At 43.9% G+C, this 12,428-nt stretch overlaps 1 protein-coding gene across 18 annotated transcripts in view; it reads right to left on the reverse strand.

Annotated features, from left to right (window-relative positions):
- SH3KBP1 (SH3 domain containing kinase binding protein 1) overlaps positions 1-12,428 on the reverse strand; it is a 362,174-nt gene that overhangs the window by 98,196 nt on the left and 251,550 nt on the right. For all 18 annotated transcript variants that reach the window (XM_054471141.2, XM_054471150.2, XM_054471145.2 and 15 more), the window contains one exon: positions 8,538-8,632. In XM_054471141.2, the coding sequence (XP_054327116.1) occupies positions 8,538-8,632 (95 nt within the window). The remainder of the gene's footprint in view (positions 1-8,537; positions 8,633-12,428) is intronic.

A 12,428-nucleotide genomic window follows, 5' to 3' on the forward strand; every position in this document is an offset into this window, starting at 1 on the left:
TTCTTTGTATTTATTTGTCTGTTTTTCTCATTTTTTTTCCAAGAGCAAGTGTTATTTATACAATTTTAAAGTATTACTTAAAAGTGTATCCCCGCCGGGCGTGGTGGCTTATGCCTGTAATCCCAGCACTTTGGGAGGCCCAGGCAGGTGGATCACCCGAGGTCAGGAGTTCAAGACCAGCCTGGCCAACATGGTGAAACCCCGTCTCTACAAAAATACAAAAATTAGCCAGGCATGATGGCAGTTGCCTGTAATCCCAGCTACTCAGAGGCTGAGGCGGGAGAATCACTTGAACCCGGCAGGCGGAGGTTGCAATGAGCCAAGATCACGCCATTGCACTCCAGCCTGGGTGACAGAGCGAGACTCCATCTCAAAAAACAAACAAACAAAAAAGTGTATCCCATGCCACTTTCATCTCAGAAACCGTGTATTTTAATAAAATGCAAATATGAATGCAAAGAGCTTTGAGATACTGAACAAGACAGGTTATACAACTGTAATACATTACTTTCATCCTAAGAAAAGCTAAAATAAATAATGAAATGGAACTTCAGGGGAAGTACTGACCTTAATTTCAGGACAGTTCAATATACCAAGAAAGAACATTCAGTTGCCCGGCATTTGTCTTTTCATCTTCTTCTAATAACTTATCATAGCAATAACTATGATTTAACCTTTAAAGAAAATATTGTGTGTGTAAAGACAGAGTCTCTCGCTATGTTGCCCAAGCTGGTCTCAAACTCCTTGGCTCAAGCAATCCTTCTACCTCAGCCTCCCCAAAGTGTTGGGATTACAGGTGTGAGCCACTACACCCAGCCCTATGATTTAACCTTTATGTTTCCAAAGCACTTTTAGATACAACATGTCATTTAAGCCTCAGAACACCCCTATCAGAGTAATACAAATAGAAAGGGTGGAGATAGAAACAGAAAAAAAAGGGGAGTTTCTCTAATTCCTTAAGATACCTACAGATTTTTTTTTTTCTGTGTGTTGCAGAGGGGGAAAAAAAGTGTCCCAAGATGGGGGATTACTGATGTCCTGCCACTTTAGCACAACATTCTGCAGAGATATGACAATTAGGTTGAATAAACACAGGATCTCTTTAGACATTTTTATATAATTTGTGTAGGCATATGAACCTAGGAACTTACATCAGCTGCAAACTCATCTGTCCATGATACAAAGGAAAAATCTATAATAATGACCATCAAAATGTTGGGGTGGCCTTCCAACAACTGTCTACTGGTAAACTAAAAAGATATTTTCTCCCACCCCAAGCCCTATGTTTACCATCCTCATCTAATTTAAAACTATGTCTGTGTGATGGTAATGATTCTTCTCACTGGTCCCAGTGTCCTGGCTACCTATAAAAGGAAGACAAAACAGCAACAAATTGTATTCCTTTGGGTTTTAAATGCTCTGAGGAGGAGATATATTGTGACTTCTGTCTAGAATAAGGACATAAGCAGTCTAACAAGATAGGCCATGCTGCAAGAAATACATTCTATGACATAAATGACTCATTTGCCAAATGTCTGTAAACCCAGATGATCCCAGACCTATGCTTAACTTCTTCATTCACTCATAAAACATGTCTGTCTAATGGGTCTGTCAGCATGTCATCATCTTCAGGGTGACACCTGCTAATTTACTCCTCACCCTTGGAACCACATTTAATCCTACCATTTGAGCTCTGCTAAAAGCTTCAGCAGTTCAGAGAGAAAGGGTCAGGGCCAGCAATCGATTTAGCTGATCAGCTTTCTTCCTACCAAGCTAAGGATCTTGCTTGAGATTCCTAAGGCCACTTCTCTTTGTGAAGGCAACCTTATTTTCCTGTGGGGTGGGAAGCAAGGAAGTCTGAAAACATTTTTCTCATGAATACATGTTTTAGTTTATTAATGAATTAATGGGAGGGAGGCAGCAAGGGGAAATAAACATTAGAACAAAAAAAAATAACAGAGTTGATCATAGAATGTCTTAGGAAGGACCTCAGGACTCCCGCCTGCCTTTTTTTTTTTTTTTTTTTTTTTTTTTCCCCACGACAGCGAGTGGAAAGCTAAGTGGCAACCAGGCTGGGAAGAAAAGAGGAAGGCAAAATACTCTGGGCATGGGAAGAAACTGGAAAAAAGCAGTTGGGGAGGCGGGCCTCAGGCACAAAAAGAACCAATGTCAACCCTAAGCTGAACTCATCATTCCCTCTGCATGGACCATCATTTCACTCTTTTAGAGGTGACAGTGGGCTCCTACAGTCATGGATGATCCAGAAACCACCACAGTGATGTCCTGACCCTAACAGATTGGAAACACAGATTTCAAAATGCAAGCATCAGCAACAAAGCATGGGCTGATGGCATGGTAATATTGTTTTTCTGCTAAGTAACAATGATAATGTCATTACCTTAGAAAGGAAACTCCACAGACACTTGCCCTGGATATCCAGTAACAATGAGGACTCTCAATGAGTAGACAAGAGTCACTTCTGGAAGTGACTCAGCCCCATAGGAAACACGAACTCCACCCGCAGTTACCACCTTGCCCAGCCCCCAAGTTCCAAGAGCACTTGGCCCAGGGTCAGCAGACGCCTCTGACCTGGCTCTGCCACTGACTTGCTGGGAGTCCCTCGGGAAAGCTGCTTCAGCACTCTGGGCCTCTGCTCCTCCTTTGTAATCTGCAGAGAACACGCATGGTCCCACCTAATTCCCGGGGTTGCTGTGAAGATGAGGGGAGATGCTGAGCTCCGGGGAGACTCCTGAGGAAAGGGGAATGGTGATGATGGTCCCGGGCTCTTGCTGCCAGTGGTCCAGAATCCTGTGCTGGGAAGCTGTGGTCCTGGAGGAAGATCTAGCTATTATTAAGTTAATTAAATGTTCAACTGTTGTCTGGGACAGGAGGGAGGAAAACACGTTGAGGTAAAGATGAAAGGAGCGATTCTAACTGTGCCCTCACAGCATGTCTAGCTCCAAATACTTGGGGTCCCTACAAAGAAGCAAAATTCCTGGTTTGAATTTTTGGCTCACCATTGTATCCCAGCATTTTGCACAGCTCCTGGCACACCATAAATATTCTTCAATGTATGAATGAATGAATGAATGAATGAATGAATGAGTGAATGAACATTGTGAGGGGAAGAGGACAGGGTGCAAATTAAAATCACTGTCAATAATCTTCAGTGGATAATCCTTACGGTCCAAGGAAAGATGACTGTACTACTGTGTTGGGGATGCCACTAACTGTCTTTAGCTAATATTCTGGGTCCCCTCTTTTTTGTGGTTTGGGGGACGGGGTCTCACTCTGTCCCCCAGGCCTGAGTGCAGTGGCACAATTATGGCTCACCGCAGCCTCAACCTCCCGGGCTCAGGCAACCCTCCCGCCTCAGCCTCCCGAGTAGCTGGAACTATAGGAACACAACACCACACCTGGCTACTTTTTGCATTTTTTTGTGAAGATGGGGTTTCACCATGTTGTCCAGGCTGGTCTCAAACTCTCAGGCTCAAGTGATCCTCCCGTCTCAGCCACTCAAACTGCTAGGATTAGAGACAGGAGCCACTGAGCCCAGCCTGGGTCCCCTCTTTCTCTAGGGTGTGTCTATCAGTTTCCTTCCATGAACATTAATGCTAGCTAATATTGCCTCCGTTCCCTTCCCTCCATCTCTACGACTCCACGATTTTGACCAATAATGTTAGCTTTCTAAGCGTTGATCTTGATGTCATCAAATAGGCTTAAAACAATGAAGACATGGGGGTTGGGTATGCTTTAAGGGTCAAAGACACAACTACCCAAGGAAGCCTGTTTGATAAGAAACACCTAAAGGTCCTTGTTTACAGTGGGGTCACAGAGGAAGCCTTTCCTCCTAGGTTAGTGGGAGCTGTGAGGAACGGCTGTTGCTCTGAGGCCAGGAGGCTGTTGGCCAAGAGTGGGAACATGGCCACTCTCCACAGCTGGGCTCATTCTGCCCCAAGCGGCAGCGGCCACAGCGTGCGACACCTTGCAATGGCCATCTCACCCTTGCAGCGGAGCCCTGGCATAGCTCCTGCCAAGCTGCCCTCAGCCCTTCTCCAGGAAGCTTCTCCAGTTGGGAATGAGACCCAGAAGCTTCGGAACGTTTTCAAACACACTCTGAGCACAAATCAGGAAGGCAGGGATGGGGGTGGCAGGAACACAGACGCGGGAGTTATTTTTGAGTGACTGGAAATAAAAGCTAAACACAGGTGTGTTCTGCACGAGTGGAAATGTTCCTAAATTCACAAGAATTCTTTATAAATAAACTAGAAAACAAACCATTCAGGTTGCCACATTTCCTCCTGGTTTCCAGGGACACACAGAAATAGTTTGGGTCTTTGCACATTATTTCAGGAACTGCAGAGGGCTTATACACACCCACTAAAGATGTCTGACTCATTTTCTAGAAAGCCACATGAACTGACAATCTAGGGCTAAAAATGAGGGCAAAGCCTGCTCTGTGACTCCTGCTACAGCACAGAAAAGCAGGGCAAAGGGAAACCACCTTCACTGATACCAAAGTAAATGTCAGAGGAATTCGGGGTCTATCAGGAGCCTCTACGGCGAACACAGAATTTAGAGAACAGCAATTCCGGTCTTTCACCTCAACTCCTACATCCAATAAATATGCGTATCAGAATGCATATTAAACAGATCATGGTGAAACCATTCATTTTATAATAGCAACAGTATACAATCATCTCAATGAACTTCTGGGCGATTCCTAACTTAGAGAAAGAGTAACAATTTTCTATAATGTCAGCAGGGTTTTACAGGCTCCGACTCCATTCTTCCCACTTTCAGCAAGCAAAATATTTATGGCATGTTTTCTTTCCAAATTCTTGCTAAAATCTCCTCCACTGTGAATACTTAACTATTTTAGGTGGATTTTTTACCATTTTAACCTACTTAACGTCATGGCATTCCAGCCTCAGCAGCAAACTGGGCTCAGACACAAGAGCCCTTCCATTCCCACTTCCAGGGCCCAAGAAAGAGCAGCCAGGGTTGGGTGACAATTCCTAGAATTATGGGTGCCACTGACAGACCCCTCCCTGCCAGAGCAAATCCTCGCAGCAGCCCTGTGAGGTCAGCTTTATGGCCCTTGCTTTATGGCTGAGGAAACTCAGACTCAGAGAGGGTAAGCAACATGCCCGAAGAGACACAGCCAGGAACAGTGGAGCTGGGATTCAAACCCTGGTTCCGGGAGCTGGTAGCCTACATGGCACTTGTCATCTGAACACACCGCTTCCAGCAAACTGGAATGCTAGGTTAAGGCTGGCAGGCATTTTATGGAAATAAAAGTAAAAATCTGCACAAGCACGGGATAGCAAGAGATCTGATTTCCGAGCAGGTTGTATAAAAAAATAATAAAAGCAAAATGATAGAGCACAAAGGATTTTCTTAAGCAGCATGCTCTAAAATGGGCCCAAGCAGCATGAGTTAAGGCTGGCTGTGTGATTAGCTATCCAAAAAAACCCAGCAAACTGGAAGCTGGGTGCAGCGGCTAGGCCGGCTGCGGTGGCTCACGCCTGTAATCACAGCACTTTGGAAGGCTGAGGCGGGTGGATCACTTGAGGTCAGGAGTTCGAGACCAGCCTGAGCAACATGGTAAAACCTCGTCTCTACTAGAAATACAAAAATTAGCCAGGCATGGTGGCACACACCTGTAATCCCAGCTACTCAGGAGGCTGAGGTGGGAGAATCACATGAACCTGGGAGGTGGAAGTTGCAGTGAGCCGAGATCGCATGGTTGCACTCCAGCCTGGGTGACAGAGTGAGACCCTGTCTCAAAAACAAAATAAAACAAAACAAACAAAAAATAGCGATGTGGGTAGGTAGAGGGCATCTCGGGCATCAGGAACATGGTCTGAGTCAAGTTAGTGAGGACACATGAGCAGGAGGGGGATATACGGGGGGTACCTGCAGAACAGCCACATGGACCAAGGCCACCAAGACAGACTGAGGCCAGGCCGGGTGAAGGAGTGCTAGGATCATCTATCTGGATTTTACAATAAAGAAAAAGAAAGTTACTAAAGATTTTGATTGGTGCAGAAGGGTAAGTGAGCACAGCATTGTTAGAGAATGACAAAAAGAAGGGGCTGAGGTGCTAGGGATGAAGTGGGTAGAGGACACTGGAGCGGGGGGAAACATCCCTCCATCCTTCACCACCCCAGGGCTCTCCTCCAGACCAGGTGCTATGGTGGGTGCTAGAGAAAGAAGGATGGAGGAAGCCTGGTCCTTGCTCACCTGGCCTGGACAGATACAGAACAACTCAAGCCTGTGCTTAGCTCTGCAGGGCAGGAAGTGGCAGGGATGGAGAAAGGCTTGCGGGTGGGAGCAGGGTGGGACTAGGAGGACCAAGTGTCAAAATGGTGATATGAGAACTCTAGGCCTGAGGAGTTGGATCAGTGTGAAAGTCAGGTCAACAGACCAAGTGTACAGCGGAGATGACAACGTCATGTTTTGCAAATATAATATTAATAGCAGTGCGCTGCTTCAGTTTCTAAACTGCTTTCAAATACGTTAATCTATGAAACTAGAAAAATGGGATGTAACCTTCAGGACACTCTTGAAAGCAGCCTGCCACATCTACCTGTTCATTTATCTGTACCATGTGGATGGGACCGATAGATAATCCCTTTCTGACTAAGGTCATTAGAAAAATCACATTAATTTTTATCAGACTGGATCTCAGGCTGGGAGGTTAGAAACAAAATCATCAAGATGAATGTGTTCTCATTATGATATGTATTCAAATGGAAGGACTGGAGTATAATACGTTAGAAATAGATGTGTGTCTTTTCTCAGACTTCATTAAATATTATTGACATACCAGGTTTTCAACTAAAAAGAGGCTCCCTCTCTTCCAAAGACAAAACAAAAACAGGCTAGTGAGTCCCCCCCTCCCTCCCACTGCAAAGAATAGCAGTTATTTAATTCTCTGGTTGCTTTATCATCAAGGGGGAAAAAAGCACTCTAGCCTTTTCCCAGTATTTCTAAAACCAAATTATCTGTGCTAATTATTACAGCATTCGTATCGTGCTTCACACCCATTTAACAACTTCCTTATTCCGCTTGTTTGGTTACAGGTCTGATTAAAAATAGGAAATGCACTGTGTATCAGAAAGCAATCTGAAAGAGACAGAAAAGAATCACTTCTGCCTCATTTGCAGAAAACAACGAGGGAAGCATTTTTCCCCTCATTTCCTCCTGCCACGTTCAACACCTACAGAGACATACTGAAATAACTTCAGGGGAGAATACTGTACAGGTAAAAAGATGGACGAGTTCTTGGGTGATCTGCAAAACAGGGAATGATTTGCTGTTCCAGAAAGCATTATATACTCCATACCACTGTTATATGGAGTCCATGAGAGGACCACCTTTCTCCCTAAAACTCCTGACCTTTGGCAAGCTAGTTAACTTCTGGGGTCATTAGTTCCCTGGCATCTTTGGATTTGGCTCTTAAAACACACAATCTCTAAAGCCATGTCTTAGAGGTAACCTCTTGATAACAAAGGTAAATCTTACTGATCACCTTATGGACAAGCCCTGGGGGAGGGGGAGGGCCGGCGACACCACAGTCTCCACTCTCTCAGTAATGGCCACAGTCAGCGGGACCCTGGGCCTACCCCCACTCTACGCACCTGCAATCTCTTCCCCTTCCCTGCATCCTCCACCCTGCTAAGGCTTCCCAGCCCTGCAAGAGCGAGCACAGGCAGCCACGATGATCTCCCAAGTTACACTTGTGCTAAGGGAACTGTGCTAAGTTCCCTGTCACTCCCCTGAATACAAGAATAAAACCACCATACACATCTTCAAGACCAATCAACTTCTCACCGTATTTGACCATCATAAAAATGCTGTTCTTCAGAGAAAAAGTCATATATTCTGGGTATTGCTTAAACAATGTATCTTTCAACCATCTACTTGGTGAGTACCATTGTGTGAAAGCACACAGAGTACACAGCCAAGGCCCTTGTTCAACTGCATCACTTCACACAGATTTTATAGCTCTCTGTTTATTTACAGGGCTCTGGCTCTAATAATAATAAAATCATTCAACCTTCTTAGCCCAAACGAGACAGGAAAAATTCTCTCAGGCACTCTACCTGTCTTTGATCTGAACAGCAAATGTTCTTTAAGTGTTTTCTGCCTGTGAGGCATGACCAGCCTTTTAAAAAAACTCCTCCTCAGATACCTCAGGACACAGAGCTCTGCAGCCTGGCTGCTGTGGAGGGCAGGATCTCCAGCCAAGCAGGCTGCCTTTTGGGTTATTCCTTCTGGAACAGACTTTTCTGAAGGACCATGCAAATCTGCAGCTGGTCCTAAGGCAAACAAATCTATTCTCGTCTCAAGGAATGCATTCACTTGGACGCTGGGCTTAGCTTGATCAAAAGGAAAGATGCAAGATTCTTCCTCACAAGTTCAGGACTGAGAAAACCAAGCTTTCAAGCCCTGAAGCAAAAGCTTATACTGTCCAGTCAACACCCCAAAGCAGTTTGCGGTTTAGAAGGTAGGAGACAACCTTTGTTTACCTTATTGATGAGAGTGACTATATCTCCTTCTTTGATTGTCAATTCATCATCATTCTGTGCCTCATATGGAAATATTACTTTGCAGTAATCCTTGCCTATAAGAAAAACAGAAAACATAACCTTTAAAATGCTTTATCTAATGAGCTGGCCCAGGAGAAAATGATCTCTATCACATTAAGTTCAGGGAAAGGCACACTTAACAGGTAGCATATTACTGCTGCAGGAAGAAAGGGTGACCCTCAGGAAATGACCCGAGAGTGCTCACTTTTGGCTCATGTATATTTATTGGCTTCCACTTTTTTCCCCTTACAAATCATGTGACATCGTGAGATGCCCCTGACTGCTTTGCTTTTCTCTGGCAGAAAGGTAAAAATGTTTCCTTACTCAGGAAAACAGACATATACCATTTTATATACTCTTCAAGTGCATGCATAAACATATATCGTCTACAGAGGGCAAAAAAACCTTAAGTTTTGCCTCACTGCCTTTTCCCACACATTACTAAATTAGAAACAAGGTATTTATATATGTTACAAAGCTACCAGGGTACATAAAACAATGAAAAATTACCCCATTATGGTATGTCTTAAGAGACAAGTGTCAATGTATTTCTATGTAAGCACATGCCAACCATAAACAGCCAACAAGTACTGACTGAACATTCTTTACACACATATGTGTGGGGGTAAGCTTGTTCAAATATGTCCCATGGCCTTTCTGTGGGAACCTCCCTATGCATAGATGGCTGTTCCTCAGCAAAGAGATGCAATAGCCCTCACCAAAGAGGGAAAAATACTAAGGTCACTAAAAATCGATTTAAGTATGTCCTGAATTACATGCTTTTGAACATCTATGTGCTGTTAAATCATCTCTATTTATCTGAAAGCACCAGTTACGAAGATAGTGAAAACATGTGTATTTCGGAAATGGAGACTTGGAAAACTAGGCCTTGATGATTCAGGACAGAAGGTGGAAAGAAAAATTCAAGAGAATTAGTATCTACTGGGACAGGCATCGATTATTCTGCATCAAAGTCAACAAACCTAATGGCTGTGAATGGCCTTAGATATTTCCCAAGCATCAGGCCTGTTCCTGCGGACGGATCACAACCTAGAGCTATGTCTTAGAGGTAACCTCTTGATGACAATTATACTGTCCCTAGTGTAATTTACATTACTGAAATGTGTTTATTTATTTTGGTTAACATCCCAACAACCAGAGATTGTGACATATAAAATAAAAGCAATTCAGAAATCCATAATACAGATACACTGTGGTCTAGGGTTGGGATAGGACAGAGAACAGAGGGAGGAAGGGGAAGGAGTGAAGGGAGGAGAGGCGGTATTCACTTTGCTTTTGTGCAGATGTTTTCATATTCTGTTACAATAGCTTGAAAATATTAGTTACATTCCCTGTCCTAGTGTTGGAAATCTTCCATCTTGGGTATTCTGGGCCTCTGATGGCTTTTGCCCCTTAACCTGTGCTGAGGGGCAATAGTTCTAAATCCCATCAATACCATATTCCTAAACCCACATAGTTACCAACGTTCTATCTCTCTTTACTTAGTAATAGCAAACCTCCCCAAATCTGAATTGGTCAAATGTTCTACAGAGACAGAAAAAGTTAAAACATGTTTAAATTGGATAAGGACAGCTCCTCACCAATTTTCCTATTGACTGTGCTAGTGAAATATGACTACCAACCTCAAAACTTACAACAACACAAACACAGTATCACTGAAGAACTGCACTACAGAGTCCTGGCTTTAAGAATAATTATTTGGATGGAAATCATGGAACAATTTTTACAAAGAATACAGAAACCCACAGCCAACAAAGAAAGAACAGGTCATGTTTCTGTTCCCTTCAGTCAAAAAAAGTTAATTAAGTGTAACAGAGACTGTTGGTTAACATCCCAGCAGACATTCCCCACCCTCTTCCTAGTTCACAGAATCCTAATTTGTTCAGGCATTACATTCAGCAACATGGAACCCTCTCACAGCCCTGGGGATAAAGCAAAATATGTCCAGGCAAATAATGTTAATCTCACTCTCTTTTGTTGGTGATTGGTTTAGGGATGGGCAGGTGCTCTATTTGCAGCCAATGAGAAGTGAGAGGAAATCTGCTGGGGGTGGGAGAGGCTGTTAGATTTTGTTCCCTGGTGGGTGGGTGTGTGTGTGTGTGTGTGTGTGTGTGTGTGTGTGTGTGTGTGTGTGTGTGTGTGTGTGTGTGTGTAAGAGAGAGAGAGACAGAGGGAAAGAAAGAGAGAGAGACGGAGAGACACAGAGAGACACAGAGAGAGAGACAGACATGGAGAGACAGAGAGAGAGAGAGAGACAGACACGGAGAGACAGACAGGCAGACTTGAAGAAGACAGCTGCCCCTGCCATTCTCCTTTTAACAGTTTTATCTTTGTTGGACGTCAGTACAGTGTTTGGTGCTCTTGAAATCATATTTCAACTGCAAGAGGAATGCCAAGAAAATCAGTGATAATTTGATGAGTTTTAATAAATTTATAGAGTTGTGTAACCATCACCATAATCCAGCTTTAGAACACTTTGACTGTGCAGCTATGCTGTTTTATGTGTAAGGCATTCGACACAGAATTATCTGGAAAGCACCATTGTTAGAGAAAAAGAGAAGATACTGGTGCCAGGGGTTGCTGCAGCATATCTCAGCCCTCTTTGCACCCCTAGAACCTGACACAGAGCTCCCACTCAACGTTTCTTGATGATCTCCAAGTAACCCCTATAAAGTGGAGGAACACTTGGAGGGGCCACAAGGAGGAGGAGAAGAGAACTGGGGGCCAGAAGGCAGGATACTTGGGACTAGGTTGGGTTCCCAGCTGGGCTTTCGCAAGCACACGACCTGAGACAATCACACTACAATTCTGGATGACCTCAGTGTCCTCAGGTATAAAATCAGGGACCAGCCAAGGAGGGGAGAGAGGAGAGTCTGGTTAACTTCAGCAGGACACTTAGCAAATTTCAAGGTATTCCAGAGCTCAAATATAAAGCAACTAAAACAGAGCTGTTCTGGTTGGGGAGTAGGGCTGTCCCATCTCCCACCCAGGTCCCCAAAGACATGTCAGTGAAGCTCTGAGGGCTCCAAGGGGCACACTGGGCTAGACCTGAGTTCCCGGCAGCTCTGACTTTGAGCTGTGACTTTTTATGACTCTAGTCACAGGCAGTATCACCCAGAACTCCTGACCAAACCTGGCGACCATTAGCTTCACACACTTTATTATGATATATTTTAAAATAGGAATGTATTTTTACTGATGAGGTATTTGAGCCTGAATTCAGTAGTATTAGAAAATAAAAATATTTCTGGATAAAGAAAATGTGATACATATACACCATGGAATACTATGCAGCCATAAAAAGGAATGAGATCATGTCCTTTGCAGGGACATGGATGAAGCTGGAAGCCATCATCCTCAGCAGACTGACACAGGGACAGAAAACCAAGCACCGCATGTTCTCACTCATAAGTGGGAGTTGAACATTGAGAACACACGGACACGGAGAGGGGAACAACACATACCAGGGCCTGTTGAGGGGTGGGGGATGAGGGGAGGGAACTTAGAAGATGGGTCAATAGGTGCAGCAAACCACCATGGCACACATATACCTGTGTAACAAACCTGCACTTTCTGCACTTGTATCCCGTTTTTTTTTTTTTTAGAAGAAAGAAAAAAAATACTATGTTGCATTGGATGTATCAGTGGCTTTAAGACACTCAAAATTGTTATCTGCAAAAAAATTATTAACTCTGAGTCTGTGGTTTTAATGTTAAAGTATATGGAACAAAGATGTTCCTGACTTCCACTTAAATATTTATTGGACCACCACCATGAAAAAGATATTGCCAATTTGGGGGACTGTAATAT

The sequence above is a fragment of the Pongo pygmaeus genome, chromosome X, assembly GCF_028885625.2.
Source record: "Pongo pygmaeus isolate AG05252 chromosome X, NHGRI_mPonPyg2-v2.0_pri, whole genome shotgun sequence".
Classification (NCBI taxonomy): Eukaryota; Metazoa; Chordata; class Mammalia; order Primates; family Hominidae; genus Pongo; species Pongo pygmaeus.